Genomic DNA, 22,250 nt, shown 5'->3' on the forward strand with positions numbered 1-22,250 from the left:
CAGCAAAAGTCAGTAAGTCATCTATAATTATACATGTTAATATATCATTAATAAAGGGTTCTTACAGTAGTCCAAGTGTGCAGTTGTAAATGTTAGTACATTGTTAATACCTTAAGCCCAGAAGTCCTGCAGCCCTTTCCCACAAAGTTAGAGGTCAAACAGTGGATAGGAGGGACCTGTCTGTTAAATTAATGCTGAAAAGACACAGCAAGTGTCATGGAAGAGGATAAATTCTAGTCTCTATAGCAATCCAAAATTATGTCTTCATTAGGGCTCATTCAAAAATAGCCTATAAATAAATGATTTATTAACCAATAATAAATTAAATATAGCCTATAGGGAAGATATATGAGTTATAAATACCGACATCATATAATCATATTGTAGATGATTTTAAGAGGGAAATTTTCAGGCAACATTGTGTGTCGTCACCGCCGGCTCAGCCAATGGGGTCTGTCTGTGTTTGCAGTCCGGTGGCAGAGGGAGGAATATTTTAACCGCGGTTTAAATAGCGAAACAGCCTCGAGCGGACAATCCAATATCATATGCCAGTAAAAGCGTAGCGAGGCTGTCTGTAAGCGACAACATGTGATTTGAGGACTGACGCTTAACGGGACTAAAACTGCACAGGACGTTTGGTGGACAATTTTGAATGGCGGAAAATTCCCTGAGCGAGAATCGACGTGAATAAATAATGTAAGTGAAGACAGAATCGCGACCATATAATCTGCTGTCAGGACATACCCAAGGATTTAAGAATTCTTAAAACCTATTTGCTCAATATTAACCCGATGTCGCGGTGGTGTTTGTGTTGCTGCTGTTTGAATGAAGGCAGAGCTCCCGTGCACACTGCAGAACCTCACCCCGTGTGCAGATGTTTACATGTCGCCTCACAGGCCACACATGATACTACGACCAGTTTATGAGCGTCATGTTGGTGCAGCGTTTTTCTTTAGGTTCTTTTATTTTCTTCAGTTTCATCATAGCGGGTGTCATGTCCAAAAATCAATTGTATTTTCGTCTATTTGTGTTGTTTTTTTTTAGTGCAGAAGAGGAAGGAGAAGGTTATGTATAGGTAAACATGTATATGAAATTATAAACGCTATCAAAAAGCAATGAATAGATGTCATTTAGGTGTAACAGTCAGTAATACTGGAATGTCAGACTGCTGCTCCAGTCATATTAAATTGATTTAATTGGATAATCTCTCACACATCATCATCTGTCTGCAAATCCCTCAGCCTCTCTGTTTCCCCTGTCTGCCTTTCCTGGTGGTGTCACTGTCCTTACTGTAGTGAGACGGAAGCTGAAGTTTTACACTGACTTACTTTTAACACAGAAACCTCTGTGGGGATTGTAAGACACACACTGTGAATGTAGCTCTGACTCAATGTTGTTATTCACCTGCCTCAGAAATAATAGCAACTATTTAGACAAGGTTCCTTTAATGTTTTGTTGTTTCTTTACTGAAACAATACAGCAAGTCCACTGAGTGACCCTATGAGTTGTCTCGTGATTGGCTATTACATAATGGAGGGGCACTGTGATTGGCTGTTCACCAAAGTCCTGGAAGAGTATGTTAGTTGGTGTCTGTGTGTGTGTGTGTGTGTGTGTGTGTGTGTGTGTGTGTGTGTGTGTGTGTGTGTGTGTGTGTGTATGAATGGCCCCATCTGTCTGCACGTGGCCTAGTTGACTGTGATTTCAGTTCAGTGGCATGCCCAAGAATATGCATGTGCATACTGTATTTGTTTGTCACAGACATAGAAAATAAATAGATAAGGGAGCGAGAGGGAGACAAAGGGGTCAAATTATTATGTAAACATTGTCAAACAATCTCACTACCAGTTCTTGAACTATAAGTCACAGCAAGAGATTAAAGGATCAGGTGACTCAAATGACAAAAAAAATCCACCCCAAATAATAAAGGTAAATAGATTTTTGTTTTTTATGCTTTCAACGTGTCATTCCAGAAACAAATGTCCTAGTTGCGCTGGGTAATCCTCACTATGAGCAGTGTAATTGGAAATACTCACTCCTGAAGAAATAGTCCCCCATGAAAATCAAAACTATCTGCGTGGCTAGATATTGCTTAGGTTGAAAAATATGTTTGTTTTAATTTTGAGTGACCTGTTTGAGAGTCTGTTTATATGAATTATGTACGTGTGATATTTTTGTATAAATAAAAACCTCATTGTAATCTGATGTGATTTAAGTAGAGGTACTAGGAGGCTAAGTCTGGACAGAGTGTAATCATTGGTTTAGTGACAGTGTTCTGCTGTGTTGTTACAGCAGGCTGGTCAGGACAAGCCTGTGATGACTATCTCATCATGCAGCTCTTGTGTGTACATACAGTATAATGCTGGGTCATTAGAGCAGAACAGCCCCAGTCTGTGATTCACAGTAACTGATGCGTGTTAACAAATCATCCTCATCATTAGAGTGTTCTTACATGGTCTGCCAAAATATTAGACCATCTGTCCCGGAGGCACGTTGTAATGATGTGTGTGTGTGTGTGTGTGTGTGTGTGTGTGTGTGTGTGTGTGTGTGTGTGTGTCTGTGTGTGTCTGTGTGTGTGTTTGTGTAAGGAGCAGAAAGAAGAGGAGATAGAAGATGCCAGTATCTGAGTCAGCATAAGCAGGTGGCAGGTGCAGATTTCAAGGGTCACTTTGTTTTACAGACAAGACAGTGATATCCTCTTAGCTTCGTCTTCTTCTCCCCACTTTCTTTCTTTCTTTCTTTCTTTCTTTCTTTCTTTCTGTATTTGTTTAAAAGCATAAAATATCAACAAAGTTTAAACAATACTATTCACTTCTCTTGGATACTGTATGCGTTTTCTTTCTCTTTCTCTTTTCTCTTTTCTTTTCTTTTCTCTTCTCTTTTTTTAAAATCTCCTCCCTGAATCAACAGCCTCCCATCTCGCAGCCCAGTGAATGCATTTCCCTGTGTGTGTCTCGCTCCAGGGCCGTGTTTGGCATTCTAAACAGAGAGCATTAGAGGCTGAGGTTCAGAGAGACTGTCACTGCACCACATGATTAATCTCGTCCCTGATGGAATGTATTGGCATTGCACAGAATAAAAGGCACTTTTGTGTTTCCATTATGATTTTTGATTTCAACACACAGAGAAAGAAAAAAGGAAAAGCAGAATGTTTTCATATCCATGCATCCACACAGAAATCACACCCACAAATTTAACCCACGCTCAGCAACACCACAAGAATAGAAAGAAGAATGTGAAGACTCTCTTTGTGTCAGCAACCTGCCTAACATCCGAGATTGCAAGAGCGGCTGGGATGTGCTGGCAGTAACTGAACTCAGTGGATCAATAATGTATTTTAATGTGGCAGGACTATAGTCCATCAGAGGTCCATTGTCCTGCTACTGAGTGCGCTCTCCATTATATTAAGGGTCTGAAATGTAAATAAAGCCTTATTTAATGGACAGAAGAAGAGAATAAGTAGAAGAACTATCATCTTTCTCCTCTTTCTCCCTCTCTGCCTCCAGTTACAGACCATGAACTATGTGGGTCAGTTGGCGGGCCAGGTGTTTGTGCAGGTCAAGGAGCTCTACAGAGGACTCAACCCTGCAACGCTGTCTGGATGTATAGATGTCATCGTGGTCCGGCAGCCTGATGGCTCCCTGCAGTGCTCCCCCTTCCACGTCCGCTTTGGCAAGATGGGTGTTCTGCGGTCCCGTGAGAAAGTGGTGAGATTAGAGTGCTTCCTCCCTCCCTCACACCTTCCCTCACAATAAGACTCTTTTTCTTGCTTTTCATCTGTATCTACAGTGTGTTTGTGTGTACAGGTAATTTGAGAGTTTTAATCAGTGGGGGAGAAAGTATTCAGGTCTTTTACTGATTAAATCTACAGTGAAAATTCAACTGCCCTGACCACCAACTGTGCTGAAAAAAATGAAATAAATAATTACATTTTAAGAAATACACACAAAAAATCTGAATCAAAAAGTACAATATAAAAGGTATTAAAAGTATACAAATAATGTAAGTACAAGATTGTGCAAATACGGATATAAAAGCAGCAAAAGTAGACCTTCTGTTGCCAGGATGTGCATCCAAACAAGCATGTAGCAAAAGCTGACAGTAGTTAAGAGTTTATATCCCGTGTGGCTTGGGGGGAAAAGCTCCTTCTCAGCCTCTCAGTTCTTGCTTTGAGGGAGTGGTTACGTCTGCTGGAGGGTCACCACCGGAACAGACCATGATTAGGATGTACAGTAGATGTCCTCGAGGGAGGGCAGAGTAGTCCCTGTGATACGCTCAGCACACTTTATCACCACGTGCAATGCCTTCTTATCCTGGGAGGAGCAGTTGCTGAACCAGGCTGTGATACAAGCAGAGAGCACCGACTCATTCGTAGCAGTGTAGAAAGTTTTTTGCAGCACTGAGATTTTGAATTCTCTCAGCCACCTAAGATGGTACAGGCGCTGCTACCCTTTCTTTACCTGCTTAGTTGTGTCCATTGACCAAGTCAGGTCCTCTGAGATTTATATGCCCAGATACTTATGAATACACACACTCTCCACCTTAGTCCCATGTATCTCCAGTGGTACGTGCTGTATTGTCTGCCTTTCTCATTCGAAAGTCCACCAACATCTCCCTTGTTTTGGAGACATTCAGGACCAGACTGTTGCCCAATCCCAGCCCCTCCACCGCTCTCCAAAAGGCTGCCTTGTTGTTGGTCTTGATCAGCCCCACAACCACTGTGTTATCAGTGAATTTCACTATGGTGTTGGAGCTGTGAGTGGCTGTACAATCATGCATGTATAGGGAGAAGAGCAAAGGGCCAAGCACTCAACAAAGCACGGAGCAAAATTATGATGAAGTTTAATGTGTAATGCAGGAACATTATAGCATAAATGTTACTCTGAAGTTAAACAGTACTGCATTACAGTACATTAAAAAGGATTGATAGTATTGCATTCTAAAGGTATGCATTTGAGAGGTAAAGAGAGGAGGTGTGATGAACAGAGCTGGAAGACACTTATGGTACTTGCTATCTGTTAGATGAGATGGATATTGATTTACAAAATCAAAAGTTACTGAGTATGTCAACACAAAATGTGGTTGAGTTTGCTGCATGCTAATGAGGTTTAAAACATGTTAAAGTTCTCTTTATTCTGTTATTCTGCAGGTGGACATAGAGATCAATGGGGAGCCAGTCAGTTTGCACATGAAGCTGGGAGAGAATGGAGAGGCCTTCTTCGTCAGAGAGACAGAGAACACGCTGGTGAGTAATGATTGACAGAGTCATTTGTCAGACTCTGTAAGCATGCACAAATATAGGATGGAACATAACTTACTGACGTGAAGGTCGCAAAGCCTGAGCTAAAATACAGGCAGTGCTTGATTTGGACTCATTAAATTCTTGCCCTCTTGCTTTATGGAGGTTCTAACTGGTTTCACTACTTACTGATTAATCCAGAAAACACATGTTATTGTTATTTTAATTGCTTGATTGCTAGTTTTCATGCCCAGACAAGTCCAGGGGAGGCAGAAATGCGCCTGTCCTTCCCTGTAGCCTGAATAAAGCAAGAGACCAAGTTCTGCCGGACAGCTGCTGGAACTGCAAAACATTTTTCAAAGCTTTTTGGATTTTATTTAGCAATTATTTAACCTGGAAAGCTTTAATGTGATTGAATATATCTTTTTCAGGTGTGTCCTGGCGCAGATAGTAGAGTTATAGGCAATACAAAATAAGACAGACACAAAATATACCAAATATAATTTCTTACATAATCATGCACTTTCTAAAACTGTAAGAATAACATAAATAAAACATCAGCAGACAGAAGAGAGAGCACCCAGTTTTTTCAGCTGTGTTCAGCAAATTTTGTCATTTTATGTTTTAGTATGTGTGTGCTGTGGGTTTCAGGCAGAGGGTGCAGCGTAAAAGTTCTTTTATCAACTTCAGGGTGGACTTTGGAAACTGGAAACTGAAAATTCGCATAAATAATGTGGATTTAAAATGGCAAGGAATATTTTGTACTATTTAAAGTTTTGTAGATTTTTATATACAAAGATGCCTGGAAAGCAACCCCTGGCACTACATCACAATGTCCTACTTTGGTATGAGTGTGTTTATACAGTGTGAAGGCAGAAGGCGAAATATGAACCAGCTGTTGATACTGCTTTGAGGATGGATTTTACAACCTTGGAAAGATTGTCATTGCAGCACAGATATTTTACTTCATCAAGATACTGCAAGGTGCTCGCTACAATGTACTCTACTTAGTATGTGTGCTTTCTTGTATTCAATTGGCCAATGTGATGCACTGTCAGACGGCATCAAAGTGCACTGTGGAAAATACAGAGCCAAAAGCAACTGCACAATCATGTGTTTTTTTGAGAGCCACGTTGAAATTCTCAGTGTGAAAAGGCCCTTAGTAAACCGGACAAATAAGCCTCACCCATTGAAACCCTGCAGTGCAAGTGCTAAACCACTCCATTCAACTTCAAGCAAGGCAGTGCAGTGAGCCAAGCAAACAATAACAAGTACAGTAAGTATAAAGAACATATGGAGGGGAGAGACACCAAGAGGAGAAAGAAAGGAAAAAACAAACAAAGATGTGCACATGTAACGCAGATAAAATTATATGATCATATGGGGATCTTGGCAGAAAGATGGATGAGCTTACCACTCAAATGACATATGTTTAAATGACATGTCTATTTTGAATGGAAAGCAAAATCACATAACAATCCGCTGAGAGACTCTGTTTGTATAAAAGCAGATGAAGAGTTAAGCATCTGAAATATAAGCTGAGGACAACAAGGAACAAGATCCTCCGTCCCCTTGTGGCATCCTGTTGACCAGCATGACTTTGGTTTCCTGGAAATAAACCAACGTAAAGCATACGTATTTGGAAGTACAGTATGTGCAGCACAAACAGCAGAAAATAATCTGGCGTGGGAACATTTCCTTTGGTTGAATCAAATGATTGTGAAAGGTGATAAGCAAGGATTCATGGGAAGTGTGTGTGTGTGTTTGGGGGGGGGGGGGGGTTGATAATGATAATTTTTTCTCATTACATTGACTCAATTTGACTTACTGTCTCTGTCAAAGATTAGGAGCCCCTCTCCAGCAGTTGGTAGGTGCCATAGTTTCTCTTCAAAGTGGGTCCTGTAACAATATTGTGGGAAAACAAAGACTTTTAATTTTTATGCCCCAGAAAATTCAAAGAAAGACTGACAGTTATTAAATTCTGTTCGACCATGTCTGTTATACTGTTTGGGTCTTGTGTCACATCCTCTCCTTGACATAACTGCCCCAGCACAGAGTGGAAAACCACCAGGAGGCTATTTATAGCTCTGCCAAATACACCTTCTCCACAGTCACTTGCTCTCAGACACTGGCTACCACTGATCTGTGTACAGTCCGCACAGACCGGAAGACAGACGTCAGACAGACATACAGATACGGTGAGAGAGGAGCAGGACAAACAGGATCCAAAGCTACGACAAGATGAAACACACGTTATCTATCCTCCATAAGTGTTTTGTTCCAGTAATGGTCTACGTTATCACCTCACCCATCTGAATGTAAAAAGATCAACAACATTTTTAAGGAACTGATTGGCATCAAGCCCAGTCTTCTTCTGTCCTCTGTTCCTCAGGGTGTAAGGTTAAACGTAAGGATTTGTTGGAGCTTGTGTGTCGGCAAATAGATTCTGCACGTGAAACAGTAACCAAATGTTCCAGCAGGAATGAATCTACAGGCTACAACATCAACACTTTCTGAATACCTGTGGTTAAAAATAAAAACACACGGTGGAAACATGAAAATGAGTGCAATTGTTTCAATTCACTTTCAATTCACAAATCCCTGTGACAGATCCCAGGGATTTAAAATGCTGTGTGAAATGTTTTCCCTCAGTAACTGTCAGTCTCAGGTATGACATCATGTCGTCTAGTTTTTGTAAGTGGGTCTGAAGCGTCCGTCTGAAAACAGAATCCACATATGTCACATGTATTACTTTGATTCAGTGTGCAGAAAATCCTATGCACAGAAATAACATTTGTGGCTTTGAGAGAAAGGGTTATGGTAGTAGTCTGAGGTACAGAAAAACATTTGAATGATTTAAAAGTGGTTTTGGAGCTGAGAGCAGATGAGTTGTGACCTGGCGTCGTGCACATTCTGAGCACTGTCCCTTTTCCTCTCACATCAAATGAATTGGGCTGTTGGACAGTGTTAAGACACGTGCACTGCAAAGCATGTGTCAGTCTGCACTGTTCAGATCATCTCTTATCTTACTTATCTCGCTGTGTGTCTGTCTTTCTCTTCCTGGTATAATCACTGTAGTGAGACTGATGAGCAAATCTGTGTGATTTTGCTAATCTGAGCTCAAACCCAAATTCCCACCAGATTATTTAGATCCACATGGAAAATAAGCGTTTCTGTTTCATCAATCGACGTTTCTACTCTGTAATACTATACATATGATATTTTTTAGCGGCATGGCTCTTGATATGGCAATAACTGTCTGTTGGTTGATCACACCACCATTGTGGTCAAGACTTAAATATCTCATTACTGCAGGTATTTTACATCAAATCTTGTTAATTGAGTAAGAAGATAATCAAGATTTTTGTTCATACTGACCTTATATGATAATTTCATGTTCTTCTGTTGACAGGAAGTAGTTCCATCCTACCTGGCGACATCACCCATCATGTCAACAGGGCAGGAGTTAATGGAATCCCAGCTGGGGAGGGGCAGTTCTCGTCACCATGGTAGGCCCTAATAAAAAAATAAAAAAATGAATTTGTATTGTATTTGCATTTTTTTTTTTTTTTTTAATGTTTTCATGCTACTGTCTCGCATCACATAGACACCACCCCGTGCAGCTCACTTCCTGTCCAGAACCTGGGACCTCAGCAAAATGATGGAGCGATGACCAAGAAGAGGAGGAAGAGGAGGCGGAAGGCACGGCCAGAGGGAGGCGGAGGAGGGAGGAGAGAGGAGTGCGGGGAAGAGTTCTCGGAGGATGAGGACATGTTTACTATTGACTTGAGCTCGGATGAGGAGAGAGAGGGTGACGACAGCAGGTGTGTGTGTGTGCATGAGAAAATGTGTGATTGTGTGTTTGAGGCTTTCAGTCATGGCAAATGCAGAAATCCCTTAATATTTCCAGTGTTTCTGAGCCAAAAGATTATGGGCTTTCCTCTCTCTGTTAGAGGAGTTTGAGGTGCCTTTTTCTGCAGGTCATTGTGTTAGTGTGTGTGTGTGTGTGTGTGTGTTTGTCAGAGAAAGGGAGGCTGAAAAGTTATTAAATGATAGTGAGTCCGTTCCATTGCTGTGATAAACAACCTTCGTCAGCAGTCACAATGTTGTTTGTGAGGCTGATGCACGAGTGCCAATAGCTCTCTAATTGTGTTAAGTGGAGAGACTGCGTGGATATGTTTTCACGCATAAATGAGTGTGTAAGTGGTTGTTTCTAAAAGAAGGGCTTGTGCATTTGCACCACCCAAATCAGTAGACAGGAATACAAAGAAGTCCTGTAGACTGAGGACATTCTGTTAATGCTCACATTGGAAAATGTCCATTTTTAGCTGTGCCAGCTATGCAGCTCTATGGATGGCAGTGTCGACCAGTGTAATCCAGACTGAAATGTCTAAACAACTACTGAATGGATTGCCATGACGATTTGTACAAACATTCAAGTACCGGGAAGATGAGTTGAAATGACTTTAGTGATCCCATGAAAATCATCTAGCCCCACCCTCAGGTTCAGTGCTTACACTTATAACCAAATGCCAGTATCTCTTATTCTTGTAGGGATTTGTGCTTTAATTCTATTTAAGAAGTAAGGGTTAGACTCGCCGAGTTCAGAGAATGATTGTATAACAATCAAAGTGTCAGCAAACCATCTGTGTCACAGCCCTTGAAAACTTTAAATCTTAAGTATTTCTCAGTATCATTAATTATTCATGACTAAAAAGCAACAATCAAACCAGTGAGAAGGGATCAGGGGAAAAAAAACAGAAACCGTCATTTGGCAGAAAATTGTGTGTTAATGACAGAAACAATTATTCAAAGTTAGAAGCTGCTTGAGAAAATAGGTTGTTAGGGCCTTTAAACCAATGTTCCTTTAATTTTATGTTGCCTCTGCCTCACTTCAGTAAAATCATTTCAGTGTATCAAATCACGTGCTTAAAAAAACAACTTGTATGAGCGGAGATTTCATGCGTGAGTCTGCACGTATGTGCATGCTCGTGTTTATCTGTGTGAAGCCCAGTGAAAACCAGCTCTGCATGTTGGACGCGCTCCAGGGATTTGTCCTGTTCCCACAGTGTGCTCTGTCTCTTTGAAATAATGGCTCGCAGTGCCGTCCTTACTGCAGGGGCTCCAAGCTTTTTTAGGAGGTTTGCCACATGGCGGGACGTGAAAATTCCTGAGACCCTTAAAGACGTGCAAAAATATGTGTCTGCTTCTTGTTATGCTTCATACTGTACTTGATGAGAAAACACTGGTTTTGACTCGTGGTCACAGTCAAACAGGCTGCAGATGTATTAACAGGTTGTTAATGTTGATTCAGGACATTTTATGAGTGTAAACAAACCATGTTTTGCACTGTGTAGTTATAAAGTATGGTGTGCGCACAATGCGTGAATATTGTGTGTGTGTGTGTGTGTGTGTGTGTGTGTGTGTATGTATATATGACTGACATCTCCCTGCATATGTATGTTTGTGATCAGACCGATGTACGGTGATCAGGGGTCTTCAGCCATCACCCACACACACCCCAGCACTGATTGGACACGTTCAAAGAGGTATTCTTCAGACACAGAATGCACACACACAACACAGACACACACTTTCTCTTTCGCACTCTTTCTTATTTATTCTGTTCATATTGTACAATGCATTTTAATACATTTTCTGTCCTCACAATAAGCAGATGATAATCATGATTCACTGTCTCTCTCTTTCCCACTCTGTGTCCTCTTTTCTCTGTTTTTTCCTGTCTCGCTGTGTCTTTTTTATCTTCCTGTAGTAATGTGATTAAGGACACTCTCTCCATCCCTCCACCCTGTGGTCTGTCCATCTCTTGTCCACAGCAGACCTCTCACTACTCTGCCCTTGTTAGGTATCACCTTCAGTTTTACGCTCTCTGAATGCTGGCAATGAATTAATGCACTCATGAGGGAAAAGCACAGGAAACAGATACAATTGGTCGGAAACTTAAAAAAGGAATTGGGAATATTATGATTTCTGTTTTATTTTATTTTAGTATTTTGAAGTATAGCATGCATGATTACTGTTACTTTATCGGTCAAACTGATCTACATCAAGTGTCCATCTCTCTCCCAGCAGCCTCGATGATTCACGGTCATCAACACCAAAGAGCGACTCAGAGCTAACCAGTCAGTTTAAAGACAATCCTGAAATGTTATGGACCTGGGGGGAGCTGCCACAGGCTGCCCAGGTATCCACACACACATCTCACAGAAAAACATCTCATTACTTCCTTTAATATTTAATTTATTTTATGCTAAGCTAAGCTAATTGGCTGAAGGTTCCAGCTACTTATTTTACATAAAAACATGGTTATATATATCTTCTCACCCAAAGAAAGCCAGTAGGCGTATTTCCCAAAACGTCAGACTATTTTTCATTGATTTTTCATTTGTTATCACATAAGAAAAATATTTTTTCATTAAACATTATGTAAATATGAAGAAATAATGTCTTCAAGGCAATAAAATAAAAAAATATACAAATGTGTAAAGGCAGATTTTTTGCAAGAGGGAGAGAAGGAAGCCAAGTGTGAAGGAAGAGATAGACTTACATAGATACAGATGGATGTAGAAATAAATGAGATAAGTGAAGAGGGGAAGGCCAGAGAGAAACATAACTTGAGTACAAAAAAACAAAAACAAATATTTTGCGAAAAATTTTGATCTTTGTCTCCGTCTCTCTCATACAGCCATCCTTCCTGACTTCCCACATGAAGCAGGACCCTGCTACAGCAGTGTCTATCCCGGTGTCAGCCAGCACTCACTTCAGAGCCATCAATGACACCGGACCCCCTTCCCTCAATCTCTATACCCCGCAGCCGGGGGAGAGCACCACTCATGCTGGGGACAAGCACACTGAAGGAAGCCAAAATGGAGCCAGAGATAGAGTAACTGCTAAGACTGAGGACATGGCTGAAAGAGAGCAAGGTATTAATATGTAGGACAAGCATTCTCTATATCTGCGAAGACATTACCAATTGTTAACTGTTAAAATAGATCTCTGGAAAAATAGCAAAAGACAGGAGTCATTTAAAGACAATGTCTTTAGAGCCACAGCTGAAGATGTCTGCAGGTTGTAAACAGCGCAGGGATCTGTAACGTCTCTTTAGTGACCTCCAGTGGTAATTCTTTGAAATTCATGTTTTACAAATGTGACTTTTAAATGATTCAGGTGTCACATGTTAACTTTTCCATGGATAAACCATAAATCTACAGGACAGACTGATTTGAGAATTGCAGCATCCTAGCTGGACATCCTAAAGTTAACCTCATGTAACTCTCTCTGTAAATCTCTGCTATTTCTCTTGTCCTTAGGGACACAGGTGGAAAGTGTTCCATCCTGTGCAGAGATGGAGGGTCTCACAGCCTGCTCAGTGTCTCCCAGGATTCTCCCTGATCATCTGGACGAAGGCGGGAATAGAGGAAGTCCCATCAAAAGAACTGATTCACCATCCAAGAAGAAAGGTATTGGGACTCTTATCTGTAAACAAAACAAAGGATTTTCTTGAATGGAAAGCATCTGTATGCCTCAATATCATTTTTTTTCCCGCCACTGACAAAGAGCGATATTGTCTCTTTTAGAAAAGAGAAGCCAACACCTAGGTGCTGATGGTATATACCTGGATGACATTACAGAGCTGGAGCCTGAAGTTGCTGCTCTCTACTTCCCTAAAAGGTACTGTTACAAATATATATATGCACAGCACATGATGAGTATAAAACATGCCCCCCCCCCCAAAAAAAAATATACACGCTACCTGTATATATTGCTCTCATGTGGTGTAATCCAACCTCTGGTGGTCATCAAGGTGCTCAGTAGAGTTGACTGTTTCTCTCTCTGTCCTCAGTGACGGAGGCAGCAGCTCAATGAAAGGAGACTCAGAGATGATGATGATGGGAGTGCGGAGCGCTAATCAGTCCCCGCAGTCAGTGGGCAGCAGTGGGATGGACAGTGGTGTGGACAGTTTGTCCGACCAACTAGGGGACCTGCCTCATGTCGCCATCTCTTTGTGCGGAGGACTAACTGACAACAGGGAAATCACAAGGGGTAGGTTCAGGAATGAGCAAGGGGACGTTGTAAGATGACACTGAACACCGACATGTAACAGCGGGTTCAAGACTTACACCGCAAAGAATATAAGGCATATTTAGCTCATCCGCTGCATAAAAGAAAATGAAACTAGCCATCATCTATTTCGCATCATGTTACATCTGTAAAGTGATATGCATTTTTTAAAAGAACAATATAATATTTTGAACCAGAGGACCAGAGATAGAAGGAAAAATATTAAGTTATAATGCTGCTAAACTTTTGTGTGTGTGTGTGTGTGTGTGTGTGTGTGTGTGTGTGTGTGTGTGTGTGTGTGTTTCACGACACAGAGCAGTTCCAGGAGAGGGCAATTTCCTACCAGCAGTTCTCTGAAAACCCTTCTATTATCGATGACCCTAACCTGGTGGTCAAGATAGGAAACAAGTATGTACTACTATATTCAATGTCCTGGTCTGTGTTACACATTTCAGCTGAGTGCAGAAACTATGACAGCCATCTTGTAATTGTTGTTTTAAAAGTCTGCACATATTAATAAACAGTCTTATTTTGTTTTGTCTGCTTTTTCATTTTAGTAGACCTTGTCCAAGTGAATGGGCATATTTACATGTCAGGCAACAATTTCATGATTTAATACCCTTCAAAGTAAATTACTGAACATACAGACATGAGACTGTTATTGATTTTCTCATCAAACTCTTGACAAGAAAGCAAATTCAAATTCAATCCATTTCTTTAAATAGCTTCATCAGCACAGACATAATTACTTTGCTTTAGAATCAAATTTTGTCAGCTGTTTTTTTGCAGATACAACTCTGAGGTGTAAAGAAGTGCTTATAGCGCTCTCTGTCATCTGATGCAGGTACTACAACTGGAGCACAGCAGCTCCCGTCATGTTGGCCATGCAGGTCTATCAGAAACCTCTGCCGCAGGTAAGACCACCGCAGTGATACAAATGTCTTCTATTATCATCAGCGGTGGAGGAAGTTTTCACATCTTAAATCAAAGTAGCCATTAATGTATTAAAAGCAAATACTCATTATGCAACAGAATGGATCCTCTCAATTTTGTATTATTATATCTTATATTACTGGATTACTATTACTGATGCATTACTGTACAAACAGCATTTTCATGTTGTAGTACTTTATATTCTGTTGGGTAGTTTAAAATATAATATAAGAATGTTTTTGTTTTATTTTGTTTTTGGTCTGAAACAGTGTCTTTTTTTTGAGCTCCTGTTTTTTTAATGAATCAACTACTACTACACATGTCTCGGGTTATACAGCATAGTGGGTCAAAAATTCAAAATTACAATATTATCTTGTTAAATAATTTTAATTTGATCATATTGGTGTTACTATGTTATTTGTCAGATGGTGTTTGGTGTCCATTAGTGTTGTGCAACCCGCTGCATCACACCCCTGTCCAATCCAGAGCATTTTGCAATTAATGCTCCTTAACCTAATGTTTCACTTTGGTTCAGTGTTTTCATTGTCAGCATCCTCTCATTACCTCATGAAAATTCAACCAAAGGCTACCAAATAAAGTGTGTTCACTTTTGTTTCTGGATCTCATACTCAACATTCAACAATTTCAGTTATTGTTGTACAGAATATTTATTTGATTTTTTACAGCAAACTCAGTAAACAAAGCTGACAGCACTGTTACTGGTGGATACCCAGTCTGATATGCCTTTGGTTAAAATTGGCTCTTGATGAACTAACTTGGGGAAGCTCACATCAAAGCTTCCTGTCTTGTACCACAGTGAAATATTGCTTTAAATGGAACTGCTCTCCTAACACTTTAATGATGTCATGTTCTTATCCCCCCTTCTTATTTTTCCCTTTTATTTAAATATTTTCTTTCTCCCACCATCCGCCCGATGTTTATCTGTGCTAAGTGTTGGTGTTTGAGTTATGTGTTTTCTGCCTTTGGCCTCTTCTCATACTGCCTCCCTGGTCTGTTTGGCTCCAGCCCGTCCCAGCCTGTATGATGTTTTCTGGCTTTGCTTTGAGTGTCTTTGTCTGTCTTTTTTTGTCATCATTTCCCACCATTGTCAGCCTGTCTATCTGACTCGCTTTGTCCTTGTGTTGTGTCTTGTTGCATTTTTTTCCCACTTCAAATTTTGATAAGTCTTTTCCTTTCAGGTTTTACTTTAGATCCTTTGCTCTTTGTTTGTATGTCATCATGTTTTCACCTGTAACTGCATTTTTTGGCGAGTTATTTGGATTTCAGTGTGATTTGACATGTGCTGTTGTACATTGCATTTTGGATTTCAAATTTTTTGTGCTTTCCGTTCATTTGTTGGTTGGTTTACCTCTGTTTTCGGCTTTGGTTTATTTTGAGTTTTTTCTTCTGTTAGTTTTGAGTTGTATGTGCATGGTTGTCTCCAGGCCTCAGTGGAGAACATCATGAAGGAGAAGATGCCAAAGAAAGGAGGACGCTGGTGGTTCTCGTGGAGGAGCAGGAACAGCGACTCCAAATCAGTAAGTATACACACATTATTAGTGAGATTGTCCCTAGCCTTCAGTATATACAGTGTACTTACACAGTAAAGAAAGTGAGAGTGGGAGGGGGCATAAGTTTCAGTTGATTAACTCAGTTGTGACCTTTGACCTCTGTGCACTTCAGGACTCAGTGACGGATGCGGGGGACCAAGGAGAGAGCTCAGTCACTATGGCCTCAGTGAACAGGTGACTTCAGAAGTCTTTTTTTTTTTGTTCTAATTTTTAAATCGTTAAATCTCCACATTTCTCTCACAAACACTCACATTCTCATCAGTTTTTAAATACCAAATTGATCGTCTTTGATTTTTCAGGATGAAAGATGAGTCATCCTCGAGTGATGAGGACCACAGATCATCTAATCAGATGTCAGGATCCTGCCAGTCAGAGCCCCTTATGAGCTCTGGCAGTGTCTGCTATAAGAAGACTCTACGGCTCACCTCAGAGCAACTGGTATGTTGTCCTACAGCTGGTTTCATTGGCCTTAATGGGGGAAATTCCTGCAGATAAAAAAAAGCAAGCAAGTTAGTTTGTGGCAGCTATACAGCTCTCTAGTGACATATAACATATCTCTCATATGGTTCACTATGAAACAGCAAGAATGTGAGCAAAATAAAAATATCTCTGCTTAAAAAACATGGATTGTTGTCTTTACTTGGACCAGTCTCAGGCTATGAGTCCCTGCATTGGAAAAGCAGAGGTGCGATGTGGAGCACCTTGCACCATTTTTTAAAAAAATGGACCACAAGAATAGAAGCATGAGGCTTTACAGGTCACATTTGTATCACTGCAAAAACAAGTGTGGGAATGAAAGATAGGTGGCTACTTTTACTGTACCTTTAAATGAAGGAAGTTATTTTCACATTTTAATAGGGAACCAGAACAATGAATTTTTTAGTGTCCCCTTTTAAAATTTCTGATGTTGCAGAAGATCTTGTTACAAATTCTGGACTACAGTAGAGTGTGAGGAATACCCCGTAGGTTGTTGTGGAGTATGTTACAAGACTATCACTGAATGGAAATTTCAAGAAAACCTTTGAACCTTCCTTATTTCAATCTGTGTGTGTTTGTGTGTGTGTGTGTGTGTGTGTGTGTGTGTTTGTGTCTGTGCTTGCCTCTGTATGCGCTTTGTGTTGTGTGTGTTTACAGGCTAGCCTGCAGCTGAAGGAGGGTCCTAACGATGTGGTGTTCAGTGTGACCACTCAGTATCAGGGCACCTGTCGCTGCCATGGCACAATCTACCTTTGGAGCTGGGATGACAAGATAGTCATCTCCGATATAGATGGAACCATCACCAGGTAAGAGACAGCAAGTTAGCCACCTATTGCAGATGGCCAGTTCAGTTTTAGCTGTTCACCAGTAGATGTCGCACTTTACAACAATTTGAGGTTTGGTTTCTCTTTAGTACATACAGTATGTTAAATGCACTATGTTGTAAGTGGGATGGTCATCCATATCTGTTAAATGAGCTCTTCACTACATCTGCACTGTTTGTGTGATGTTGCCTCTCTTGTGTGGCGTTGCAGGTCTGACACTTTGGGTCACATCCTCCCCACACTGGGCAAAGACTGGACGCACCAGGGTATTGCACGGCTCTACCATAGAGTTAGCCTGTGAGTGCTGCCTTACAGCCTGCACACAGTGTACAGAGTGCAGCTGTAAGGAAATCTGATGAAATCAGCTGTTATAATAAAATATCACTCACATTCGTTTATTTAGTTCATTGTTTATTTTCCTTTAAGTGAAATAGAAAATATGTTTTATATCTATCTTCCTCAACACGACTGGTTATAATTCTCACAGTACACAGCTAAGCACAAGCTCTCTCTCTGTCACAGGAATGGATATAAATTCATGTACTGCTCGGCGAGGGCCATCGGCATGGCTGACATGACGCGAGGTTACCTGCACTGGGTCAATGAGAGGGGAACCATGCTGCCAATGGGGCCAGTGCTGCTCAGCCCCAGCAGTCTGTTTTCTGCCTTGCACAGGTCAGACACACTCCATGTGTATGACAAATCCCACGGAGAGTAATAAGACTTCATGTGGCCTTGAAGCCAAAAAAAACAAAACAGAAAATATTTAGCTTATAATAATAGCTTCTTTTTGTATTATGTATGCACTTACACAGAGATAGAAAAGGCAGGGCGTTCTGCTGTTGTAATGTAGAATATATGATTTCACTTTACATACCGCATGAACAACTAGGGGTTGAAATAAAGATTTGCATCTCTCAGCTGTTGCCTTTCAAAACCCCCACTGAATGGACAAAGACAAATGTGCAAAATCTTAAGAAACAAATAAAAACAAATAAAAATATGTTTATATTATATGTTGTGTTTATACAGGGAGGTGATTGAGAAGAAACCAGAGAAGTTTAAGATCGAGTGTCTTACAGACATCAAGCACCTTTTCTACCCAAACACTGAACCTTTTTATGCTGCATTTGGCAACAGAGCTACAGTAAGTCTGCTACAAACACAAACACACACACACACACACACACACACACACACTGAGGACTGCATTGACCCTTAAGAGCCCTTTTTGCCTGTTTATGTCTGTGTACTATTTGAAATCACATTAGTTGTTCATATTTTGACCTCATAATGTTTATATTTGTGACGCTGATCATTTGTGTATGTGTGATTTCAGGATGTGTATTCGTATAAGGAGGTGGGTGTTCCTCTGAACAGGATTTTTACCGTCAATCCCAAGGGGGAGCTGATACAGGAACATGCCAAAACCAATATCTCTTCGTAAGCTACATTCTCCGTTTCTTTCGATTTTCCTCCATGTAATCTGACTCTGCACACATGTGTAGACAGATGTCTGAATGTCTGAAGTCTGGTTGTATACATACATTTCAAATCTGTAAATGTGTGTGTGTGTGTGTGTGTGTGTGTATGTGTGTGTGTGTGTGTGTGTGTGTGTGTGTGTGTGTGTGTGTGTGTGTGTGTGTGTACGTGTGTATGTCTCCCTCTCAGCTATGGGCGTCTCTGCGATATGGTCGACCACGTCTTCCCAGTCCTAGTTAAAGATGAGGAAGCAGACTTCCCCTGCTCTGACTCTTTTGGCCAGTGCAACTACTGGACCAAACAACTTCCTGATGATACCAACCAGGAAGAAGAAGACCCACAGCCCCTTGAGACAAGCTGAGGAAACCCCATTGAATCCAGAAGCGAGATTGCTGTCCGCCAACCTACAACGCTGTGGTCAGTGTTTTGTGATTCATCATGAAGCCGCAGACCAGATTAAGAGTGAAGATGCTGATTGCTTTAGAATCAAAGACTTATCTAGGAACTGTGTGGGGAAGACGTATATGATAAACGAATTGAGCTCTGTGGCGCCTTCAAGGCTCAAAGATGTTACTTAAGATAAGTAACTGCAACTACTGATTCAAAATAGATGAAGGTGTTTTCAATATTCCACATTAACAAATCATTGCGCCATCATTCAACAGTGAGAACACAAGCAGTCCCCAAAACTCACACCATAAAACCCCAAGGTAGGAAGCCATATTACAGTGAATCTATGGTTGTGTTTAAGATGAAAAGAAAAAGGACGAACAAACCTCAAAAAGCTGCACTAATAGCAAAAACACAGGAAACCATAAGACTGCTATGTAAGAAAAAGAGTTAACGAAAAAAAACTGGTGGTTGTGCCTGAGGCTCAACACAGGATCAAAAAGTCACATATCATACATTTGCAAGGGTACTGACTCACAACACACACAAACATCAGTAACACTTGTAAAGGCATAACACTGACAATGCACAACACTGCAGAACACAAGTATAGCTGTTACCATTCTCTCCTTCATCCCACACCACTCACTCACTGTATTTCCACTGGTGAATAGAAAAGCTGCCACACAAAACACACGCTGTGTGTGAAAGTTTCTGTCAGGGATGCACCAGTATAGGCTGGTATTAAATCTGTTTTTCTGAATTTTATATAAAACACGTCCTCATAGACGTGCCTATCTTCAAATGAGTCCCAAAGCGTTGGGTAAAGTTCACTAAAACATGGGGGCTTGTCCATGTAAATTGACAAAGTGCTACTAAAGCAACCCTTCCAGATTACATACACTACCAGCGTCCATAGCAGATAATAAAATATAAATTACTTATACAATTCAGCTTTCCAAATCTCAAATCAGCCTCTTGGTGCATCAATCATTTTTTATACTTTTTAGGAAAGAATACTGGCTTTTTTTAGCCATTAAATGTAGTCGAGACTCCGAATCTTAGCTAAAGTTTTATCTGATCCAGGTATGTGGCTGTAGCCATTTTTCCTGGCCTCAAGTACAGCAGATACAGCACAACACTTTGCACACGAAACACCACATTACGTTACAGTGAAACCATCTGGAACACGCAACAATTGCACAGATATTGTATCCAGTCACCTTTTGTGTCCAAACCTCTCTGCAGGTCCAGCTAAATGACTGTGGTGTTTTGACCATGCTACTGTGAAACATGTGGCTCGAGCACATTTTCTAACAGGTGTACAGTGACTATACTCAAGCTAAATGCAGGACAATGCAACTAACTTCAGTCTGTGTTCTTTATGTCTCTTTTTATAAGCACGAATAAATTAACTCCAGTGATATGCTAGAATGTAGGACATAAATCACTCACATTGTGTGTTATTGTAATGACTAACGCTCATCAATGCAATCACTGTGTAAGCTCATACAGGATATGGTCATGTATTTTGAGTTTTGTGATGTTGTCACTGCACAGATCAGTATACTTTTATGTAGAGCACTAATCTGCCCTGTAGTGGAGAATTAAATGCAGTATATTTAGATGCTGTGAGGTTTTCGCTTCATAAATGCATCTATTTTTTGTTGTTTGTATATATTTCTTTCATTTATCATATGTTTATGTTTTCATCCACTGATCAAAGAACATTTACTGTAATGCATTTATGGGAGATGGAAGCCTGTTTATTTTTACCACATGTATAACTTAAAATGGGGGAAACCACTGTAAATAATGAATAATGTTAATTCTTTTGACCATACGAAGTGAACTTTAAAAAAAAAAAAAGAAAAAGCTTTTGAGAGCTGTCACATTGTCTAAAATACTTTGTTACTGGTACTCATTTAAATGCATCCAACACAATAAATCTCTCTATTAAACCAACTGTCACCTGTTGCACTAAGAGGTGGCGGATTCACCATTTGACCACTAAAGCAATAGATCAACATGGACTATATTAGGAGAGTCAATAGGTCGGTTGTCTCTTTCCTGATGTAATGTCAGCTGTTAATCCTATGACATTTTGTTTCATTTGCTGCCTCTGGTTTATCATTGGCATTGAGATGGCTAGTTACACAAGGTGCAAACTATTTGCACTTTTTGCAACATCAAGAAGAGCATCATCAACCCATGTAAAACCTCCTCTGTTTATGTTATGATTTTAAATCATCTAAAAAAAAACATTTAATCTCAAAGTATTTCAACAAATTTTTGTTGGAATTTGCAAACAATATTTGTACTCTGATATTTATGTCGTATATTGAAAAAGGGTGAAATCAAAACACTAGAAGACTGTTAACAAGACCTCTGATTGATTTTGACTAAGTCTGTTATACTGTTCATACATAGGATAGAAATGTCTGATGCTGTGATTGACTTTACGTAAAAGGAAAACTAATCAGGAATTTAAGTGAATGATGTTCATATGCCTTTGAAGAATCCTGTGCTATTTGTGTAAGGGGAAAAGATGCATGTTGTTGTAATGCTAAGATGCATATTTATGTGTATGTAATGACGACTGTCTTGTCACCTAATCTTTGTAAGGACGTACACTCTATATCGCTTAAAAAAAAGATTAAATCATTTGGCTTCCCTATGTCATAATTATAAGATAATTTCCCCACATTTATGAGATAAGAGCTGTCAATGCTTTGACATAAATTAGTAGTTTTATTAGTATCATGCACCAAAATGTTAAGTTGTAATTAATCAGGCCAAAAGCGCTGATCTATTTGATCTGTGTGAGGTGGGTGTCACTTATCATAAAATCCTTCTGCTATATTTTTCTCACCATTATGTGACAATTTCTTGTAATTAGAGTATAAAGATCTCCCATTTATAAGATCTCATTTATGAAATATGGAAGTCAAAAGTAAGAGAAGATGATTTTTCTTCTTCATGAATGCAATGTTCTTCCCAAACTTTTAGTAGAGTAAATCATCTTTTTGATGGTTATCACCTAATTCTTTCTGTGAAAGATCTATTAAAGGTCTTGACTAGTTATCCAGTCTGTCTCTGTTGACATGAATGTCGGTCCAGTTTGCTGTCCTGTGTAAATGTAATGTTTTGGGAACTAAGCTTCCAAGCAGTGTGCAGTGCAAGCCATTGTTAAAAAAGCAGTTTGAATAAATCTGTGCAATGGACAGTTTTCAATAAACTCAAATTTGATTGCTA

General features: G+C 40.1%; 1 protein-coding gene across 6 annotated transcripts; it reads left to right on the top strand.

The window, feature by feature from the left end:
• The first annotated feature begins 496 nt into the window (after nt 1-496).
• On the top strand, nt 497-22,250 carry lpin1a (lipin 1a). Of its 6 annotated transcripts, none has more exons than XM_056379764.1 (24): nt 497-696; nt 3,504-3,704; nt 5,147-5,242; nt 8,649-8,745; nt 8,844-9,060; nt 10,711-10,785; nt 11,010-11,102; nt 11,327-11,441; nt 11,943-12,180; nt 12,568-12,717; nt 12,835-12,928; nt 13,101-13,300; nt 13,633-13,726; nt 14,163-14,232; nt 15,204-15,290; nt 15,697-15,789; nt 15,935-15,996; nt 16,122-16,260; nt 16,957-17,105; nt 17,334-17,420; nt 17,646-17,798; nt 18,156-18,270; nt 18,463-18,566; nt 18,795-22,250. In XM_056379764.1, exons 2-24 carry the CDS (start codon nt 3,513-3,515, stop codon nt 18,964-18,966), a joined length of 2,892 nt encoding a protein of 963 aa, XP_056235739.1. In that variant the 5' UTR covers nt 497-696; nt 3,504-3,512; the 3' UTR covers nt 18,967-22,250. The 6 variants fall into 6 exon arrangements, with proteins under 6 accessions (XP_056235739.1, XP_056235747.1, XP_056235757.1 ...); XM_056379772.1 differs by having other exon boundaries at nt 11,330-11,441; XM_056379782.1 differs by lacking the exon at nt 15,204-15,290.

Source organism: Seriola aureovittata, chromosome 1 (genome assembly GCF_021018895.1).
Source record: "Seriola aureovittata isolate HTS-2021-v1 ecotype China chromosome 1, ASM2101889v1, whole genome shotgun sequence".
In the NCBI taxonomy this organism is placed as follows: domain Eukaryota; kingdom Metazoa; phylum Chordata; class Actinopteri; order Carangiformes; family Carangidae; genus Seriola; species Seriola aureovittata.

Bases quoted from the DNA above. Each gene is read 5' to 3' on its own strand.
- lpin1a (XM_056379764.1), top strand. From the start codon at position 3,513: ATGAACTATGTGGGTCAGTTGGCGGGCCAGGTGTTTGTGCAGGTCAAG. The intron at 5,243-8,648 runs GTGAGTAATGAT...TTCTGTTGACAG, and splicing joins GAGAGACAGAGAACACGCTG to GAAGTAGTTCCATCCTACCT. The intron at 16,261-16,956 runs GTATGTTGTCCT...GTGTGTTTACAG, and splicing joins GGCTCACCTCAGAGCAACTG to GCTAGCCTGCAGCTGAAGGA.